This window comes from Myxocyprinus asiaticus, chromosome 3 (assembly GCF_019703515.2).
Source record: "Myxocyprinus asiaticus isolate MX2 ecotype Aquarium Trade chromosome 3, UBuf_Myxa_2, whole genome shotgun sequence".
In the NCBI taxonomy this organism is placed as follows: Eukaryota; Metazoa; Chordata; class Actinopteri; order Cypriniformes; family Catostomidae; genus Myxocyprinus; species Myxocyprinus asiaticus.
In genome coordinates this window covers 5,226,272-5,250,000 of record NC_059346.1, presented here as the reverse complement: position 1 = coordinate 5,250,000, position 23,729 = coordinate 5,226,272, and the positions used below count along the sequence as shown (strand labels likewise).

Below are 23,729 nucleotides of genomic sequence, written 5' to 3'. Positions count from 1 at the left end.
ACATGAAATACATTGTACAATTTTACAATTGTCCATTTATGAATTAACATTAACCTAGACTAATAAATGTTGTAAAAATGTATTGTTCATTGTTTGTTCATGATAACTAATGCTTTGACTAATGTTGATGAATAGAACATTATTGTAAAGTGTTACAGAATAATAAATCATAATACACTATTTACATTATTATTATTATACGTAATATTATGTTGTGTTGAAAATAGTTATTGAAGCTTGTATGAAATGCAAAACTTCTTAAAATGTCAACTTGTCAAACAGTGGAGTTATAAAGAGAAGATGGTCAACTACCATAAATTCCAGAAAGTCAGCCTTTATTTCCTGGAAACCAAAACTACTTGATTAAACTCCATTCGTAAATTTGGCAGAGGTTTTAACGAATGACATTCTGTTTCGCAAATTTACTTAGGGTTGGTTTAAACAAGGCCCTGTGAGACAAAGACCACGGCTGTAAATAGTCTTACCAACGGAACGAGATAATGAGTCCCAATTTAAATCTTCGGCACAATTTATACGCAGACACACAAAGTGCAACAAGACTATGAGCCACTATGAGCCAATTACACACCAGCATCCCATGCCATGGCACAGAATTAACCTTGTTTATTCACAATCAGCTACGATCATAACGATATTACACTATCGCAAAGAGAGACCAGAGGAAGATAGCAGCAGGCGTGTAAAGACAGACTTAAACATAGAGAGTAAAAATCTAATTAAAAGCATAAACTACAGAACTCTCTCTCTATTTTCACTCTTCCTCTCTCTCTAAATCTTCTTCACTCTCTCTCTCTCTCACACACACACACATATAAAACACACTGTAACTTTTTATGATAAAAGTTAGTGGTCACACATTAGAGCCCCTCAATAAAGTTCCATGACTGTGTTTAGATTCATCCATACCATCTTAACAGCCTATTATAACTACACGCTCTGACCCTGAGTAATATCAGAGGTGTTATTATAACAGTAACGTTTCCAGATTGGAGATATTAGAGAAGAATTATTGCGGAAGGCTGATATTAAAGGTCCATTAGAGTGATTAGCTCAATAGGAGCTTGTTAACCTCTGTGTAATGAATCGAGCTCCACTCTTTCCCACACTGTGAGCGGCTTGTGGAGAGATGATTACGCCTCACTCTCAGTTGATATGTGTTATTTTCACTCTAAATGATCGAACACAAGTGGAAGGCTTCTAGCTACCTCATTACACATTGAAACACATGGCTTTTGAGTTGGACATCAGCAAAAGTTTAAGATAACATGAAACAGCATTCACAACCCATTTTACTTCCGTAATGTGACGTACTGTATTTCTGAGTGAAAAAGCATATTCAGTAGTTGTTCGGGAAACACACTCCTGATTGATTCTGTGAGTCATTCATTGTAGATTTCATCAGATTGACTCAAACTAGCAACTTGCGAGTTTGTGAGTCATGAACTCACAAACTCACGAGTTACTAGTTTGAGTCAATCTGATGAAATAGTACGATGCATTGTTGGAGAAATTAACTAGCTAGTGACGACTGTTTCCCGAAATTGTAATAACTATGTCACACATCCATCGTTCGAACCATGTTGGTTCAACAATATAGAGCTGTCGTTAATGACGCTACACAGGGGGTGGAGTAATAACTTCTGCAGATATCAAATTATAACAGCTTATTTATATGTACTCCAGAAAGTTATTTAATGCCTGAAAGCTGCTGAAGACACGAAAGCTGTGTGTACTATGTAATGCAAGAGATGACTGCACTGCAATAGTGGGGTTTCCCTTTACATCAGACTTTGGGATTCCCCCGACGCACTTGAGCACATACGCACATGCGCACTCTTCCAAAACATATAAGAACTTCACTCATGCGTCCACTCATGGACACATAAGCCGTGTTCTCTGACAGAAACCGTGTGTGTTAAATCATGTTCTCTTAACAGTCTTTAATCCCTTAAACAGCTACATTCAAGTATACATGAGGTTTCAGATCGCTGCTTTCTGCAAAACCCCGGAATAAGCCATTTTATTAAGTGTAGGTAAATGTGGCCAAAGTCTTCACAGAATGAAATATATAAACTCAGCAAAAAAGAAACGTCCCTTTTTCAGGACACTGTATTTTAAAGATCATTTTGTAAAAATCCAAATAACTTTACAGATCTTTATTGTAAAGGGTTTAAACAATGTTTTCCATGCTTGTTCAATGAACCATAAACAATTAATGAACATGCACCTGTGGAACGGTCGTTAAGACACTAACAGCTTACAGATGGTAGGCAATTAAGGTCACAGTTATAAAAACTTAGGACACTAAAGAGACCTTTCTACTGACTTTGAAAAACACCAAAAGAAAGATGCCCAGGGGTCCCTGCTCATCTGCATGAATGTGCCTTTGGCATGCTGCTGCATGGAGGCATAAGGACTGCAGATGTGGCCAGGGCAATAAATTGCAATGTCCGTACTGTGAGACGCCTAAGACAGCGCTACAGGGAGACAGGAAGGACAGCTGATCACCCTCGCAGTGGCAGACCACGTGTAACAACACCGGCACAGAATCAGTACATCCGAATATCACTGTTCCTGCCCGAGTTACACCAGGAACGCAGAATCCCTCCATCAGTGCTCAGGCTGTCCGCAATAGGCTGAGAGAGGCTGGACTGAGAGCTTGTAGGCCTGTTGTAAGGCAGGTCCTTACCAGACATCACCGGTAACAACGTCGCCTAATGGGCACATACCCACCTTCGCTGGACCAGACAGGACTGGCAAAAAGTGCTCTTCACTGACGAGTCGTGGTTTTGTCTTACAAAGGGTGATGGTTGGACTTGCATTTATCGTCTAAGGAATGAGCGTTACACCGAGGCCTGTACTCTGGAGCGGGATCGATTTGGAGGTGGAGGGTCCGTCATGGTTTGGGGCGGTGTGTCACAGCATCATCGGACTAAGCATGTTGTCATTGCAGGCAATCTCAACGCTGTGCGTTACAGGGAAGACATCCTCCTCCCTCATGTGGTACCCTTCCTGCAGGCTCATCCTGACACGACCCTCCAGCATGACAATGCCAACAGCCATACTGCTTGTTCTGTGCGTGATTTCCTGCAAGACAGGAATGTCAGTGTTCTGCCATGGCCAGCGAAGAGCTCGGATCTCAATCACATTGAGCACGTCTGGGACCTATTGGATCGGAGGGTGAGGGCTAGGGCCATTCCCCCCAGAAATCTCTGGGAAATTGCAAGTGCCTTGGTGGAAGAGTGGGGTAACATCTCACAGCAAGAACTGGCAAATCTGGTGCAGTCCATGAGGAGAAGATGCACTGCAGTACTTAATGCAGCTGGTGGCCACACCAGATACTGACTGTTACTTTTGATTTTGACCCCCCTCCCCTTTGTTCAGGGACACATTATTCCATTTCTGTTAGTCACATGTCTGTGAAACTTGTTCAGTTTATGTCTTAGTTGTTGAATCTTTTTATGTTCATACAAATATTTACACATGTTAATTGCTGAAAATAAAAGCAGCTGAAAGTTTTTTTGCTGAGTTTATATGGAATAAAAGAAATAGAAGCCTCGGAGAAGTGAAATGATGTCCACACAGCAAACTAACAAGGAACTATGCTACCAACCACAGGTATAGAGCTGAAGTTACAACCACACAGCTTTGCGATGCTGCTTGCAAATGTCCATTGGAAACAACAAATTGCTGAGCTATGTTGGTAACAATGGAATTTGTGACCACAGTTAGCAGTTTCTTTTGGGAAATGCACCCCTGAGTGGGTACTGATTCAACATTTGACTCACCTGCTGATCTGAAGTTATCATGCCTTTCAAAAATAAAGCTAGAGCTGTTTTGTTAACTTTTGCTTAAAATGTTAGTTTTTGTTAATACATATTTTAATTAAAATATATACATATTGTTTCTTTTTATATAAAATATAATTGCAAAAACAGAATTTTGTAGGAAACAATGACCAGAAACATGCATTAAGTTAAAAGGGTCATTTTGATTTTATGTTGATTTAGTTTCACATAGACAGACTTTTGACTATATCAACATAAAGTCTGATTTGAAGTCTGAGCCGCACAATCTTTGGCAACTTCATTGACTAATAGTTCCTTGTTAGCTTTATTTTAGTAAGCTGTACACTTTGTTTCCTGTCAGACTAATTTAAAATCTGACTGCCAGAAATTGTGTTAAGATGGCCAAACACACAACAAATTAAGTGAATGAGACAATTAGAGGACAAACAACAGAATGAATGAATTAACTAATTAATGAACTGAAATAAATAAATGAACAAATTAACAACTGAACAAACAAACTAGAATAAACAAGCAAATGACTGGACAAATAAACGAGCAGTAATGAGCGCTCATTGCAGGAGCCTGGGAACATTGCTTCCCAACAAACTTAAATTCTGAGCACCGTGACTCACTAAAAAAATTAATAATAATAATAATAATTCTTAATTAGTATTTTTGTCTAATTTTTCATTAAAAATAAATGTAAACATCTATATCAATAAAATACATTTACTTGATTAATAAAATGACCTGAGATCTTGTTTGAAATTTTTTTTTTTTATAGATTTTACAAATGATTATGCTTAAAACAAGAAAATAATATTGGGGTTAAAATATAAACTTATTTGAAAGTTTTTAAGCCAAATATATATACAGTATATATATATATATTCTTCTTTCAAACAAAAACTTAAGTCTGAAAAAATTACTTAATATCTTGTGTCATTGTGTTTCATTCGTAGTTTCATAAAGTTTGTTTAAAACAAGAAAAATAAAAACTTGAATTACGTTTTTGTTCCTTTCTCAATTTTCAAATAGTTTTAAGCATAAACCTCACTAAATCTTTCCAGATTTCTTTAAAAACAATACTAAAGTTGTTACTTAATTTTGCTTCTCAAGACAATGTACTGTATCTTCATTTAAGGATGTTAAGATATTTTTTTTACTGTAAAACAAGACAAAAATCAGAAAGAGTAAGAGTTTATTTATTTATTTTTTTTATTTGCAGTGCAGAAATTGCGTAAAAGCCAGCCAATCAGATTGGAGCATGCAAATTTGGTAATTCACATTTATCAGTCAGCCCATAAACATAGTCTAGGTCATTGTGGTTTTGGTCATAGTTGGTGCTGACTAGAGGTACTTATTGTGTCCATAACAGTCATATTGGACATTGTAAAGAAGCCCTTATAAAGAGTTCTTACATCATGACATAAATAATCCACAAACCCATGTGTGTGTCAGGAAGGGGGTTATCAACATGAAACCATGAATAAACCAGAGCTATCGCATTTTTACTGCACGTCAGAAAGGCCATAATGTTTCCATGCCCATAAATGAAAGTAGTGAATGTAGCATGTGTGTGTGTGCGTGTGTGTGTGTGTGTGTGTTTGGGCTTGGTGATTTGACGGTATATACAATGTGGCGGTAGATATGGGTCAACCAGCAGACAACAAGCAGAAAACGGTGTCTAAGATGAGTGTTTCAAGAGTTGATCAATGGCAACAATTGGGAGTAATTTAGTTTTGATGTATCACACTATGCCACACACGATGTAAGTTGGATACATTAGCGAAGCACTGTTGCTTTTTGGCATATTAATTTGGAATTCAACTGATGTGCAGTCACATCATTACAGGTGTGCAATATATTAACAACAACGACTTCAAACCATGACCGGTGCTAAGGGGTGCTGTCCTTGTGCAGTTGTGTGAAACGCACATAAAAAAAAAAAAAAAAAAACACTAATTTGTAAAATCCCACATAGAAACAGCTCTTAACACTTAAGATCAACCTTTATTGGGAACAAGGCCTAAACCAGTTTCTAAATAGTTCATTAGTGCATTTATCTGGATCAAATTTATTTTTAAAAATCCTTATCCAAGAATCACAACAACTGGAAAAGGTAATTGAAAGGCCATGAAAATTCATTGCTCGAAAAGTGTGGGAACCTTGTAGTGTGTGTGTGTGTGTGTGTGTGAGACACTAACCCGACGTTTCGTCCACCCGCTCTTCTATCATATGTTCTCTCTGATGAACCCACTCGCCGTTACATTTGAAGTAGATCTGTGTGGCTGGCGTTGCCGTGCAGTACAGATTGACAGCTTTGTTTTTGATTATGTAAGCATCTTCCGGCTCCAACAGGAAGTGTGGGAGGGGCTCAGGAGGATCGCTAGGAAAGGTCTCCGGCAACTCGCCCAACCCTAACAGGAAGTCTTCGTCACCTGAAAAGAAAAACAACAAACATACAACAACATGAATCTTCAGGAAGTCAGTGAGAATGACGGGCTTGCAGGTATAATTATTCATGTTTGACAATCACATCAAGACTATCATTAGAGGATATGTTTGTTTTCTCATGTGTACACAAATCTGGAAATCATGTTCTATAATCATGTTACACAATTCTAGCTACAGTTGCAAGAAATATATTAAAAAAAAAAAAAAAAGACATGAAAACACATCTTTATACCCAATATTATCTGGCCTTGCTTGTTATATTTAGAAACACTGTATGAGGTATTACGTAAATGCATATTAATTATTTTTAGAGTGGATTATTAAATCAGAGTCTCTCATAATTTCAGAATAAACTTTGTTAAAAAAAAAAAAAAAAATACGAATTTCAATTTATTCTAAAGCATCAATGTTGTGCAGAACCTCTTATAATATAACTGTGTTGAGATTGTTTGAGGTCCAGAGAGGCATCACACACAGAAATTGGCCTGTTTTTTTGGGTCTCATTATGAAACAGGATCTTACAGTTTGCTCTAACTGATCCCTGGTCAACCAAGTATCTGATGGTTATTTTTAGCTCCAAGTTCACAGCAAACAAACATGAAATGGAGCACAAATTATCTGAAACCTTTCTCTCTCTCAGTCCATCAATGCTTTCTTTTTAAAACAGTAAACCATTGAGTCTTCTTTGCTTAATAATGAACAAATGAATGAACAGCCACAAAAAATAATGATAATGAATGAAGAACAGACACAAACAAACAGAGACGAAACAAACTAGTGAGTGAATGAATGAGTACCAAATCACTGAACGATTGAACAAACATGAGTGGATGAATGAATGTACAAAATAATGATCATATGAATAACTTACTGAACAAATAAATGACTAAACGAACAAAGTAATGCACATAGGAACTAATGGATGGATGAATGAAAGAATGCACAAAAAGAACAAATGAACGTGATTCAATGAATGAATTAACATATAAAATAACAAACATTTTAATAATCGCACTGATAAATAAATGAATAAATGACCTAATGAATTCATTAGTGTGAATGAGCACACAAAACTAACAAATGAACGGAACATATGAATGAATGAATAAACAAGATAATGAACAAACGAATCAACAAATTAATAAATGAACAAATCAATGCAAGTCTGAACAAATTAATGGATGAATTAAAGAATGCACAAATAGACAAAAAGGAATGAATGAATGAACATGACCAAATGAATAAATCAACAAACATATGAATGACAAAATGAATGAATCAATGAATGAAAGAAAGAATGAACATATGAACGAACAAACTAATGAATTAATGAAGGATTATTAAATGAACTAAAAAACTGCATATAAATGCATGTACTGTATAAACAAACACATGTATGAATGAAAGCACACACAAATAAACATACATGAACAGATGAACGAACAAACTAATAAATGAATGAACAAAAGTAATGTATGAACATGTCCAAATGACTGAATCAATGAATGCTTTTGAAAGAATGAATAAATGAACTAATTTACAAACTAATGAATGAATGAAGGCTATGATAGAACAAACATAAAGTATGAGCGAACAAACTAATGAATGAATGAAGGATTAATAAATGAACAAACTAACAGTCTTATTTATGAATGAAGGCTATGATAGAACAAACATACAATATGTGTGAACAAACTAATGAATGAATGATCAAAGGAATGTATGAACGTATTGAAATTAATGAATCAATAAATGTATGAAAGAATGAACATATAAATGAACAAACTAACAAATGAATGAAGGATTAATAAATGAATAAACTAACAAATGAATGCCTGTATGAACAAACTAATTTATTAATTAAAGTATACACAAATAGACACATAAAAAGATGACCAAACAAACTAATGAATGAACAACAAAAAAATAAATATGACTGAATGAATGTATCAACATATAAAACAACAAACATATTAATAAACACACTAATGAATGAAAGAATACATTACCTAATGAATGAGCAAACTAATAAATGAATGGACAAACGGATGGATGAACAAACTAATGAATGAATAAATGAGCACACGGAACTAATCAATGAATGGAACATATGAATGAATGAACAAGATAATAAATGAATCAACAAATGAATGAATGAATGAACAAATGAATGCATGTATGAACAAATTAATGTGTAAAATTGATGAAGTCAATGAATGAACAAATTAATGCACGTATAAATAAATTAATGGATGAATGAAAGAATGCACAAATAGACAAAATGAACAGATGACCGAACAAACTAATGAACGAATGAACAAACAAAGGAATGTATGAACATGACCAAATGAATGAATGAAAAATGGAACATAAGAAATAACAAACTAATGGATGAACAAAAAATGCACTTAGACTGATAAACAGATGACTGAACTAACTAATGAATGAATGAACAAACAAACACATGACCAAACTTGAACAAACGAACGATTGAACAGATTAATTGATTTGTTAGTTTAGTAAAACATGACAAAATCACGCTCACTCATGTCTGTACCACAGTTTCAAGTAGAGACAAAATGCAGAGACCTTCAACAACACACTTCCATAAACACTGACACACACACACACACACACACACACACACGAACACATAATGGATGGATCGAAACCCAGGAAGTATTGATCCCTGGAGTTGTCAATACATATACCGGATACTAACATTACACTAACACACATATAGTCAGTAAGAAGACATTGCACGAGCAGCAGCTTATTATTGAATACCTCCATTAGATGACTGCTGACCCATCCAATGGCAAGTAGTCTAGCTCATAACTCTTATCTGACTGTCGCACACGTACACACAGAGTTCGTTTCACCCTGAATTAACACTCTGTAGGGTACATTACCTTCCATGAATGGGTCACAGCACAGGCAAGGTGTCTGTGACAGACTGAGAGACCCAACGGGTTGCTGTGGATGTCTGTTTTGTTTGGGTGTGTGTTGTAATTATCCGAAGATAATTAATTGATTTCAATCCAAGATTGAACCGTATACATACACAAACCACTTCCGTCCACTTATTTACACTATAAAAACACAAATGAAACGGATAGCTGAAACTGTTCACACAACTAAAAAATTACTGTGGAGGAGCAGTAGAGAGAGATAGCTTTAATTATTCAAAACAGGAAGTGTTAGAGATCATTCACATAGAACATGTTCCTGAATTAGGTTACTACCGCCAAACTGGGCATTCCAATTTCTCCCATGCATTTTAATTAGGGCTGTCAATCGAATAAAAATTGTAATCGAAATTAATTACATGGTATGCCGATTAATTAATCAAATTAATCGCAATTAATCGCTTACATAAATATTTGCCGAGAAAGCCCCTCAGATAACAATAATTCAATATATAATGATTAAATTATTTTAAATAGTTATTTTTACAATTATAAATAATATATATATACAGTACATTTAAAAATATTTTAAATATTTAAATGCATTACATTATTTGGGCACACAAGTAAAGCATTAAAAAAGACAATACAAAGCGTGGCGTTAGAATGCAATATAATGTTTATTTCCATATTATTGAACATAAGCCTATCAATGGCCTACTGTTCACAGCAATCCATTTTGCAATTGAATTCGTCAATCTGAGATTTATTATAAGGGCTTGTTTAAGGACGCATTTAGAGCATCTCGGTTGTGCTGTGTCACAAACATACCGTTTTTAGGTCGCTGTGTCTTAGTAGTTTGAAACGTAGAAAAACACGTCTCGAGATCCCTGCCGCTCCATCAAGTTGTGTTTGAACGCAAGAACGTGCTCTCATCTTGCGCTGTCTGCTGTTGGCGAGTGTGGTTTGTTCTCTGTATAAGCTGCACGTTGCCTATACTGTGAGTTTCGCTTACTGCCCCCTGAAGAAAACAGGTGGTACTCTAAGCTTGAATTGCTCAGACGGAAGGAATATTCCTTATTATGGTCCGGGGACATGACTGATTTAACGCATTATTTTTTATATAATTAAATCGCACTAAATTATTGTGTTAAATCGACAGTCCTAATCACAACACTATTCATAACGCAACACAAGTACGCACTGCACTTAAAGTGTTGCTGCTAGGTAGCGGACATATCGGTCATAAGATAACCTTGCCAGTTAGTTACATTTGTAAATTGCCTGTTGGTTAATTAAACATGTGGATAGATAGCTAGCTGAATAAAAACACACCCAACACCAACAATTGAAGGTAACTCTATCGCCCCCTTGTGTACTGAGGTTAGTTACTGCCAGAGAAACACGCCATATGGGTTTGAAACAACATGAGGCTGAATGAAAGATGACAGAATTTTCATTTTCAGGAATAGGAATACTTGAAAAACCCTTGAAAAAAAGGTTTCTACAGTAGTACTGTTAAAATGGGTCATATCATGGATTTTTCTTGCTCTTTTGAAATCAAACTGTTTGATGTACTGTGTATGGCATACTGTACTCTGACACTTAAAGTGTCCTTCACCAGTCCGTTTGTGATTCACCAGACATTTTATTGATATCGAATTAAAAAAGTGGCTCATACCGAACACGTCAAGGTAATAACATCATGACCATGAAATCATTAAAGGAATATTTTGTGTTCAACAGAAGTTAAGCTCAATTGACTGCATTTGTGGCATAATGTTGATTACCACAAAAATGTATTTCAACTCGTCCCTCATTTTCTTAAAAAAAAAAAATTCTAATCTGGGTTACAGTGAGACACTTACAATGGAACTGAATGGGGGCCAATCTGTAAATGTTAAAATACTCACTGTTTCAAAAGTATAGCCACAAGACATAAACAATATACATGTTAATATGATTTTAGTGTGATAAAATCACTTACTAACCTTTTCTGTGTAAAGTTATATCCAATTTTACAACTTCATTGCCATGCCAACGTAACACCTTAAACCCTGTAACACTGTAAAAACAACTTTACAGCTCAAATAATATGTGAGTTTTAACAGAACAATGAATGTCATTTTATAAAATTATAAGCTTCACATTTCTGTCTCTAACCCCCCCCCCCCCCCCCCAAATTGTCCCCATTCACTTCCATTGCAATAGCCTCACAGTAACCTTGATCTTTGCTTTTTATTTAAAGAAAAGGAGGGATTAATTGTTGTTTTAATAAACATTATGCCACAAATGCTGTCAATTGAGCTTAACTTGTATTGAAACCAGAATATTCCTTTAACAGATGGCACATCAACGCCTGCTCAGAATTCAGCAACATGGTGGCTGCAATGTTACTTATTTTACATGCAAAAAGGTTAGCCAATCATAACAGAAGCAATTTACTAACAAAAGCATAAAAAGGTAGGATGCAAAAACAGCCTGTCTGGTTCTACAGGTCAGAGAAAGGGTGGGAAATGGTCATGAAAAAAGAAATTATGGCTGTTTTTGGCATAAGAAACCTTGACTAACATTATAAGTCGGCTTCTGGGACAAAATAAAATGCTAGAAAATTGCCCCATTGTTTCCTTTCTCTCTATTCTATATCTCTCTGGTTCTCTCTCTCTCTCTCTCTCTCTCTCTCTCTCTCTCTCTCTCTCTCTCTCTCTCTCTGTCTCCCTCTCTGGCTGTTTTCCAGTCTTCTTGTAGCCATGTCACCTTTCAGGTGCCAAAGGGCCCAGTGGTGGTTCAGATGATTAACTTTCTTAATAATGGGGCTTAAAGACCAAGCTGGGACCTTTCACACACAACCATTGACAGAAAGAGAGAGAGAGAGAGAGGTTAAGTTTATTAGCTTAACTTGCCTGAGTGTGTGAGTGTAATATTGATGAATACTGAACAGTCCAGTAGTAAAGGAATATTCCAGGTTAAAAACAAATTAACCTCTATCGACAATGTCTGTCGCATGCTGACTATTACCACTGACAATAATTTCAACTCGTCCCTTACTTTGTAAAATAAATGGGAAACGTGTTTAAAGTAATGTAATTACAATGGAAGTCTATGCATTCTGGGAGGATTAAAAACAGAAATGTAAATCTCATATTTTTTGTTGAAGCACTTTTATTAGTTCATCAACAAAAATGTGTTATTTGAGCTGTAAATATGTCTAAATATTTTTGCAAAATAAAATTACGTGGTTCATTACACATATCGCAGCAGTTCCGAGGTGAAATGTCCACTGTGTAGCGCTAAAAGCGAGTTAAATGTTCTCCCAAATACAGGGTAGATGAGGCTTTTAAGGTTAATGCTCTATCGAGTTTAACCCTAAACGATAGCAGGGTCATTTCAGACCATTCTGACACCCTAGGCGAGATCCATATTGCTGCCCCCGTTTGGGGGGGGATGTTGGGGTGCGTTGCGGCGGCCTCCTCTTTGAGTCAAGGAGAGGCACAGCAGCATGAATAAGCTCTTATGATCAACACTGTTTATCACTCATGCACATACTCATCATTTAAACGTAACACTATGATAAACATCACGTTTAATTACTGACCTAATGTGAGAACTCGTACCGCCAAGAGCACAGCACACTTCAAAGCTATCAGAAGGGACCAGACTAAGAAACATATGTGTGTGTGTTAACACCGTGTTCAGTATCAACCCCACACATGCTCATTTAAATACACACAATAGCTGTGTTTGTTATAATGATCTCTCATGTGAGCCACAATCCATCATGTACGTGACATCACTGAAGCTCAGCTGGACACTGTCTGGACACATTCATGTTTACATAGCTATGTAAATGAGAACTTCCCATTGACATCTATTGTTCGTAAAGCTCATTATAATTATTATAAATTAACTTTAACCCTAAAATGCAACTTATATATTTGTATTAATATTTTAAAACATGTAAAATTCTATTGATAATCATATAAAAGTATGTATTATATTAAATAATTATTATATTAATAATTAATTATATTATACATATATATTAAAATATTTAACATTTTATTTATTTGCCCTTACAAAAAAGTACTTAAGTATTACAATAAAAATAAACCAAGAAAAAACATTGTAATGCCATGTTTTTTGGGGCACTACCATGACAGTAATAACATGGTATTCTCTGATGCGCCTTACTTTATCATTTAAATACAATGGTATATGAATATGGTAATCAAGCAGTATGGTATATAGGGCCATTGACATGTCAACTCAACTAGAGGTCCCTGCTCAAAATTTCATTTCTCCTACATTTTTTACTGGTGAAATAAATGCACAAATGATGATCAAAGCCAAAATATTTAATGCCATGGATCAATATTAAATGAGTAATCCATTATTTTATAAAGGGGGTCAAAATGACAATTTTCACCTATGATTTTGGTGCAAAACTACAAGCAAAAAAAAAATAACCTTAGAAAGGTGACAGCATCATTGTGTTATTTTTACAAGGAGATAGGTAGGTATATCATAAAATAGGTTGAATTCAGCAACCCTTGTTGCATTATATGCTCATACGGTTCCAGAGTACAGTTTCAGAGCCTTTTGTTTTTGGAGCCCTAATGATGCATTCCAGAGCTTTGCAGATGTACAGTTTTAAAATCCAAAAAACTAGATATAGATATTGCACAAACTGAAGAGCCACATGTGTCACATATTCTAAATAACAGTGTATTTTTGGACTCTCGAAAATTGTGGCATTATTGTTTTAATGTGAATAATATAGATGCATTTCTAGTTTCAACATTATGTGCTTCAGACATTTGTTTTGTTGGACAAGAAAAACTAGCTTCATACCATGTGACCCACATTTGGTTTTGGACCATTGAAAATGTTTCAAATGTAATAATTTACACATGGAGCCTCATCGAAAGTCCCTTATGTCTGGGATTTAATCATTTTGGACCTTAAACATAAATATACAAAAAGGAACGTTTGTTCTGAACTATAATCTAAAAGGATTTTAAAGGTATAGTTCACCCAAAAATGGCAATTCTCTCATTGTTTACTCACCCAAGATTTTTGGAAGAATATCTCAGCTCTATAGGTCAATACAATGCAAGTGAATGGTGTTCAGAACTTTGAAGGTCCAAAAAGCACACTAAGGTAGCATAAAAGTAATCCATACAACTCCAGTGGTTTAATCCATGACTTCTAAAGCGATTTGATAAGTGAGAAACAAATCAATATTTAATTAGTGGTGGTGGCGTAGTGGGTAAAGCACATAACTGGTAATCAGAAGGTTGCTGGTTCAATCCCGACAGCCATCACCATTGTGTCCTTGAGCAAGGCACTTAACTCCAGGGGGATTGTCCCTGTAATAAAGTGCACTGTAAGTCGCTTTGGATAAACGCATCTGCCAAATGCGTAAATGTAATTAATGTTTTACTATAAATCTCCACTTTTACTTTCACTTCCACATTCTTTTTTTTGGCAATTCACATTCTTCGTTCATATCGCCACCTACTGGGCAGGTAGGAGAATCTGTAATGAAAAAGGACTTAAATATTGATGGAGCAGGGGCAGTGCCAGGATTTTTAAACAGGGGTGGCCTGGCAGGGGCCAGCGTTCAGTCTGCGGTGGCCAAGAAATTCCGTCAAACCTGGGGGGGGGGGCATTCATTTTCGGAGGTGCATGGATACAAATGCAGAGGGGAGTGAATACAGTGACACCCGGGACGGAAAGGTGCGGCTGGCCACCATTCACTTGCATTGTATTGACCTACAGATCTGAGATATTCTTCTAAAAATCTTGGGATGGCATGAGGGTGTGTAAACAATGAGAGAATTGACATTTTTGGGTGAACTATCCCTTTAAGATCTCTATAATACTTCTGGAGTTATAGGCACTCCAACTTTGGAAAAACAACATAAAAACATTGCACTGTCGCAGTATATGAACTATTTTTCTTTTGGAGGAAGTCCCTAAGATTTTGTCAATTTACCAAACTTATGCAGACCATCCATCCCTACCTTATGCTAAAAGACAGAAATATATAAAATTTCTGGAGAAAATATGTCCCCAAATGCGGAGTGAGGTCAGAAACACACACAACAAATTCTATTGCATTTACTGTATATAAAGGTAGTCAATAATTACTACAGACTAAACCCTAAAAGAAAAAAAAGGTTTTGTTAGATTTGTATAATAATTATTCTGCCCTACCTAATAAATTATAAAAAAATAATTAATTATAAATAATAATATAAAATAATAATAAATAGGAAAATTTAAAATAATTATAATTAATAACCATATTTAACTAATACTAATTTATCATCTTAATTATTTACAAATATTTGTCTGATTGGCCTTACAAAAAAGTACTACTACTACTACTAAAAGTATTACCATAAAAATATACAATAGAAAAGCATGGTAATACCATGTTTTATAAAAGTGTTATGAAGTTTTAGAACAGAGCGAGTGACACTCAAGCTAACAAAACTGCCTCTCTCAGTGTTTGTGTGCGTTTCAGATGCATATGCTTTGGCAAAGTCTTTGGAATGTAATTTAGTAACCACAGTCTTAAACTGAGACCAGATGCACTGTACGCCACTACGCCAACACACACACTGTATATGCACTGACAGAGGGCTGTTGTCCGTCCTCATTATCTGTGAAAACAAAAAACGGCCGTCAACACCAACTCATACAATCTAGACACATGAACATCATTACAAAACAAAGCTAAACTCCCTCTCACTCCATCAAATGGCAAACTCAAAGTTCAGCGTTTCACAGAACGTCTTTAAAAAACCTATTTCAGACTGTGAATTATGAGTGAAGACCCAACAAAAGCAATAACAGATGCAGAGATTGAAAGTGAGCTGCGGAACTTTTCAGTAGATGCAACACTTCATACTTAAGATTAACAAAAGCATTTTATGTTACCTAGATGACAAGAAACGGATGGCATTGCATGTAAACTGTCAAACTTACACCTTTGCTGTAGAGTTTAAAAACTAAGAATGAAGAAACTAGATTTTTCTTCAAATTCGTTTATCAGTGGGATTTGCCAAGGCATTTGAGAATCTGATTTCGCTTGTGTTTGTTAAGTAACTGTGCAAAGCCATAACAGCACAACACTACATTAGTACTCATTTTAAAACATATTCCACACTATGGAAAAAAGGTTTAGGCTGCTGATATCCTAATATCTAATAAATTGCTAACCAGAGAGCTGAATTTCTAAAGCACAGATAGAGAGTTTTGCATTACAAATTAGACTTTGATCTGGGTATGAAAAACACAAAGCTATTAGAATTTATAAATATTCAAGAAACAACCAGACCGGATCAGAACTGCATAAATACTTGCAAGAATAAACTAACTACTATAAATCCCTAACATTATGCATCTGAACCAAGCTACAAAATAAAAAGAATGACCTAAATTTACTGTAACGTACAGCCTTGAGTACTTAATGATAGGCAAAGGTGTATTGATACTTCCGATACTGATGTTGTATTGAGAATATCTATCCTAACATAAAAATATCAATTCTACCGTTTTTTTTTTTTTTTTTAACTAATGTTTTTATTTTGTAGTTACCATGAAAATAAATGTGTATCAAAAGTTTCGAAGAGAGTTACTTCAGCTAAGCACTGCTTAGACAAACAGCATCTGGAGTTAATTCATACTAAATAACAACAAATGTGAACGTGACATTTATTATAATGGGGTTGTGTGACGTTTGGTACAAGTTTATTTAAATAAAAAAAGATGTTAAAACATTGATTAAGTTCTGTAATTGTTTTTAATAAATGACAGACAAAACAAAACTCTAAAAACGTTGTGTTTTGGCCTATTAATTGAAAAACAAATATATGTTTTTTTTTATTATTTATTTTTTAAATAATATTTAAACCGAAGTCTCGAGTCTTTTGGTAATTGTATAAAAAAAATAATAATAATAATAATTTAAATTGTTGTAATCGGATTACAGTTACTTTTAACTTAATTACTTTTAAGTGCTGTTCTTGGGTTACACATATTTCTAAAATAATATTACTTATGTAGAATTAGGGCTGTGAACTAATTAATCGCACAGTTTTTTTGTGATTAATCACCATTAAACATGGTACATTAAAACAAACATTAAAACGTAGTCATAATTGTTTACTTCACACTTGGTCTCAAAGAAACTGGTTAGTCATCATTTATTTTAATTATTTAAAAATGTTAAAAGTTTTTTTTTATTTATTTATTTTTTTTTTTAATAGAGTTAATTAGACACATTTGTACAGGGATAAATATTAGATAAAAGTATATGTTTACATAAAATCAGTGGATATGCTGTTATTAAAACATATACAAAATCTTCTGTCATTTTCCTTTGAACATTTTTAATAATAGGATCCAATGGGCAGATTTAATTCATATCAAGCTTGGTGAGTATTTTGTGAAAATGTCTGTCAGACTTATTTTCCAGCATTTTACAAGACTACTCGCTAAATAAACAAATACATGGACATGCAACATTGATTTGCATTGAAACTATGTAATTATGTGAGAAGAAATAAATCACTGAACAGATGAAATTCCACCTCCTTGAGTTTTGCTGGTGTTTATTTTGTTATTATTGAATGTCTGACTACTCATTATGCGTCTTATTACAAGACTACTTGCCAAATAAATAAATAAATGCACATGAAACATTGATCTGAGCTAAAATTATGATATTAGCTTACTTGTAGAGATCGCACATATGGCGCAATTGACCAATCAGAACAGAGTTTTCCAGAGAGCCGTGTAATAAGCATTTTTAGACACTATACATATAGATATAAAATAAATTGAATGCTGAAGTTTAAAATCTCAAAGCTATTATTTTCTCTGGTTTCGTTTTTGACTGGTTCAGATGACAGTGAAAGAGCGTTTTCGGGCGATGCGAAGAGATACGACAACATGCCCGTATCTCCCCCATACCTGGCTCACCACTTGTGGGTAAAGACTCCATGCTCCGTACAGCAAATCCGCTTCCGTGTTTATTATGCCTCTGACATGCGTCACGCGTAATGGATAAGCCTGCACTGATCCACACAATCAGTTTCTGTGCTAAGATGTGCAGTCGAGTCGAGCGTGTACCTCCTGGAATATATATGCCATTTATATATGCCAATTTTAGCCACAGGAAGTGGAGAAAAACGCTAGTGAAGTTTTAGGAAGTGAAAAATACGAATACTGCATTAATTGCGTTATTTTTCTTTTTTACTCATTACACAGTCAACTATTAATTGCAGAAATGTAAAAATTCCCAGCCCTATGTGAAATATATTTAAAACATGAATTATCTGCATATCTGATTGTGTTTCTGTGACACATGAACGTGTGGTGCATAGAAAAGGAAATTTAGAAATTATTTTGAATTCGTTGAGTGGAAAGTGTTTTAGAAAGTAACATAAGTAATTAGTAATGTGATTACTTTTCAGTGAATTAATCAAGTGGAAGTCATTAGTAATTTGTAGTGGATTACATTTGAATAACTTACCCAAAACTGAACAGATTTGGTATCGGCGATATAGGCCTTGACAGTAGTTGGTATCGGATCAAAAAAAAGAAAATAAGTGGTATCGCCTGTCCCTACCTTATGCTAAAAACACATAAATGTGCAATTTGTTTTAATAATGTTATTTATTTATTTGTATTAATAATGATAATCTTCTGACAAATAATATAGGTCATTATTCTAAATGTAGGCTTTTGTATGCTTCTTTGACAATCAACACACTGCACCAACTTGCATTAATATAAAATGTATGGTAACAGGAGTGTTTATTGCATTATACAATCAGATTTCAGAGTCAAAACTATAGTTTCAAATTAATTTGATGCCACATGCCAAAGACGAGTGAATTGAGAAAATTCACCATCGATAAATATTTCTTACTAGCAATACCAGCAAGAATTTTTTATTTTGTATTATCGAGTGCATTTACATGCACATTCTTACACCAATTATGCTAAATAAGCCAACAATGTCAACGTTTTATTCAATACAGAGGAGGGAATTTGAAATTCCACCAGGCTAGAAATGTTCTGTTTACCCGTCAAAGCCAATTTTTACTCACATTTGCTGATCACAGAGAAAGAGGATGAAGCGACATATTTAGTTTGACACCCAAACTCCCTTTGGGCAGGGACAAATTTAGAAAATAACTTTACGACAGATTCGAATTTACACCTCTCATAACTGTTCAGCTGTAGATTTTATCAGCACATCCTTTGACATTAATCACAGTATTTGACACAACATGCTTTATATATGTTATATGTTACATAATATACAACAGTTAGTTCAGGTCCTCGACATTCTCACACCAGCACTCAGACGCTTAACTGTGTGTATCACTCCGCTTGTGTTTGTGTCGTTCTAAACTAAAGTGTAAGAGCAGTGCAGAGGTGTTAAGAGCCATCTGTCTCTTTACATTTAATTTTGTGACATTACATATTTTAGCCAGCAGGTGGAGGCAAAAGACCATTTTTGTATGTAATATGAGCCAGTTGGTGACAGTCAGCGTCACTCAGTGTTTATATTCAACAGAACGTTGTGATCGCTCGTATTACTACTACACTACTAAAGCTAGGAAATAGCTTTAAACAGCTTTAAACGAACAACTTCAGCATTAAGGCTATTTTTCCATTGAGAAAATAGGATGCTCTCTCTCTCTCTCACACACACACACACACACACACACACACACACACACACATCCTTGTTTCTCCAATAACATTAGAAACAACCCAAGCTGTGATACTAGTAGTTCTGAAGTTATGTTTTTTGAGAGGCTTGTACACATCATTTGGTTTGAACTAGCAACGGCAGCTTCTGATCCGTCGCGTTAGAAAGTAGTTCCATGAACAAATGCGTTTTTTGTGACCATACTCAGTTTTTCCTATTTTGTTTATTTTTATTTACCTGTTAATTGAACTGTTGTATATAAGCAATATCACACTCGCATTCATGCTATATGGCCCAAAATCAGCACTGCTGATGTAGGGCCATATCGCACTCTTGCTCGTGTGATATTGCTTAAATATATTATATACAAGCTTCTATTATATAAAATCATATACTCTATAATAGACATTTCAGCAGAAGCAAGAACTCTTCCTCTGTCCCTTCATTTCACTCTTTCCTCTCTATTTTTCACTCTCTTACTGAAAGATTGAGTGTCATTTGCAAACCCCAGTTGTACTCAAACTCCAGTGAATACAGTAAGTCTACATTTCTCCATCAATATTACAGGCAGAGAACATCCACTGACACTCAATCCTGTCTGCTTCTCCAAACACACGCTGTCATTATAACAGCCAGACATTATTAATTTCACGTTATGCTATTATTCCCTGAAGTCCACTTAAAATGTAAGTCAAGGTTACTTGCACCAAAAACCTTTGAATTAAACAATATGTTTTTGCTACTGTACCTTTAGGATTTCTATATGTAAATGGCCTCTGTTATGATAGTTTAACCTCTTTGCATGAATGAGTAAAGATGTCTCGATATATGTAAATGTCAGTTTTCCTTTCAGCCCAAAAAGACCAACAGAATGTTCACCAAATATTGTGCTGTTCCTGGCAGTCTGTAGCATCTACAGCTCTGCATTTCCTTCTAAGGAATCCCAGTGCAACATTAGATACGAGCGGCTGAAAATTAATTTTACCAGCTATACTGGACACAACAGCAGACCTGTAGATCACAGAAAAGTGCTATGTCTCATTTCACATGTGAAGAGGTCATTTACATAGATGCTTTAAAGGCACAGCACATTGTTATCAGTATCTTTGATGTTAATGATTGGGTACGTAAAGTTACTGATAAGTGTGACCAGGAAGTTTACTGTAAACATATGCATCTAACTTATGTTTTTTTAGTAACCTTCTATGCATAAGTGTCACAGTCTGGCCTGACTGTGCCTCCCCTGACTGTCTGTCTGTCTCGTCTAAGTGTTTGCCTGTGTTGGGTTTTGTGTCTCACCTCCTCTTGTGTATTACAGGTGCCACGTTGGGTTTGCCAGCTCCAGTTACCTTGGCAACGATTTTTACCAATCAGCTGATCATCAGCGGCACCTGTTCTCCCAATTACTTCTCCCAATATCAAGTCCCGTTTGTGTTCTGTCCTTTGCAAGTTTGTTTTGTTGAGTTCAGTGCCAGTTGTGTGATCGCCAGTCAATGTGATCCAGTAAATTCGGAAGAATTCGGTCGGTTTTTAGTTCATTGGTTTTTGTGCTTTTCTGTTTTCTCTAGTTTTTCTCCATTGTTTTTTAAAAAAAAATTTATTTGGTAATAAAGCCCTTTTTGACATCGCCTCCTGTGTTTGGATCCTCCCTTGCGTTCTAAACCGGTGACACATAAGTGGATGTAAATAAATGGGTAACACTATTCGTTAACATTAGTAAACTCACTAGTTAACATGCAATAATAATGAACCATACTATAGCATTTAATACAATGATCAATAATTATACAGCATTTATTAACCTTTGCTAGTGTTAATTTATACGTACTGTATACTAATATTGTTTTTTACATTAAAAGTTGCGGTAACAATAAGGTTGTATTTTACATTAGTATATGCATTTAGGTATCGTGATTAGCTCATGTAAAATACAACCTTATTGTAAAGTGTTACCATCAACAGTAACCAAGATGATGAAATGCTGTTAAAAAAAAACATTGGTAACATTTTACAATAAGGTTCCATTTTTCTTTAACATTAGTTAACACTGGACTTTTCTGTTTTTCTGTTTATAGTGTTTTTTGTTTTTGTTTTCTGTCTAGTTTGGTGACATCTGGTATCCATCCCCTACTGTCAGGGTTCTGTCCTTAGTTTTGGTTTGTTTCCCCTTTGTGGCAGAGCCCTGACATGTACGTGTTCTATGTCTGTTTCTGTCTTGTGTCTGGATTCAGCCACTTTGGTTGGTTTGGTTTATTTACTCTGTGGCTAAATCCAGGCACTTGTGTTTTGTCTCGTGCTGTGTGAATGCACTTGGGTTTGTGTTTTCTCATTCCCTTGTGCATTCGTGTCTGTCTTCAGTGATAACCCCACCCTCTCGTTTGCCTTGTTTTCTGTCTGATTATTAGCTGACTGTTTGCGCTTGCCCTCCTCGTTATCTCCTTGTTTTCTTCCCTATTTAACCCCATTGTGTTTTTTGTCTTGTGCCAGTTCATTGTGGATGTTTCCCGGTTAGGTGTCTGTCAGTCGGTTCCTGTCCTGTTTGTCTTATTCTAGCCCTGCTCCAGCCCAGCCCGTCATCTGGTTTGTCGCCCTGGACTGTGTTTTTCCCCCTTCGGGCAGTTTTTGTTTGTTTTTTGTTAGATTGTTTGTATTAATAAAAGCCCACATTTCTACTCTGCATTTGAGTCCTGCCATTTCCTCCATAAAACCTGACATTTGCACTCTGGATGTTTTGTAGTCACCCTTTAATTTCTGTGTGTGTTTTTCTGCATATTGGCTGATTTATAGATTTTATTTGACAGATTAAAAAAAAAAAATTGCTCTGTGTTATGGTCTTTCCATTCATTTTCAATAGTCGGTCAATTCTGACCGCGAAGACCAAAGGTGCAATTTTGTCAGATCTCTCTAGCAACAAGACTTAACATCTTCTGCCATTTTGCTTGTCAAGTAAAAATTTGGATATCTGTACTGGAAATCATGACAATATCAAATAAGAAAATGTTTTTTTTTTTTTTGTTTTTTTTTTGCAGTTTAATTATACATGGGTTCCTTTCCTATTCGGCTAATAGCCGAGACAACGCATCGACTAATCGATGAAAATTGGTAGTTTTGCACATCCCTAGCTTTTACCTGCAATTTTTGTATGGCAGAGTGAAATATTTGTCATGTCAGACACACAAATGTTCTTCAAGAAACATTTCTTTCTAAAAAAAAATAAAATAAAATTTGGCACAGCTAAATATAACATCAAATTGCAATTCTTACATAATCGCAATATATGTTGAATTGCAACTAAATATCATTGTAATATCGAATTGGGAGGTCTGTGACATTTCCCAGCCCTAATAAATATTTAAAATTTGTGTTTAAGTGTTCAAATGCAGAACGCCAAAATAGTAAGCAAAAGCATGCACATCCAAGGGTAAAAGTGCTAAGTGTAGTTGCTTGACCAAAAAGGGGAAAATAGATTTTTTCTTTTGAAAATACAGAATGCATGATCAGACCGTAAAGGGAATTTGAAACACTCAAACCATGTCACTCATTCTAGCACTGTGTGTGTGTGTGTGAGACAAAGCTTTGATAATAATGATGATGATGATGATGATGAAGTATTTCATCAGTGTACAGCATTTGTGCAAGTGCTCACATGTCCTCGAACCAGAACGGAAAGAGCTTCCCAGCAGTGGATGCTGGCAAACAAACACACACAACTCCTGCATGGATGGACACACTACAGTATGACACAATAACAAGCGTGACAGAGAAAGAGAGAGAAAGAGAGAATGATGACAGAACTCCAAGTTTTCTGAGCCA

The 23,729-nt window shown here is 35.3% G+C and overlaps 1 protein-coding gene across 1 annotated transcript in view; it reads right to left on the bottom strand.

The window, feature by feature from the left end:
- LOC127428256 (netrin receptor UNC5C-like) overlaps positions 1-23,729 on the bottom strand; it is a 205,641-nt gene that overhangs the window by 138,508 nt on the left and 43,404 nt on the right. Inside the window, exon 2 of the mRNA XM_051676479.1 lies at positions 6,020-6,253. Within this exon, the coding sequence (XP_051532439.1) occupies positions 6,020-6,253 (234 nt within the window). The remainder of the gene's footprint in view (positions 1-6,019; positions 6,254-23,729) is intronic.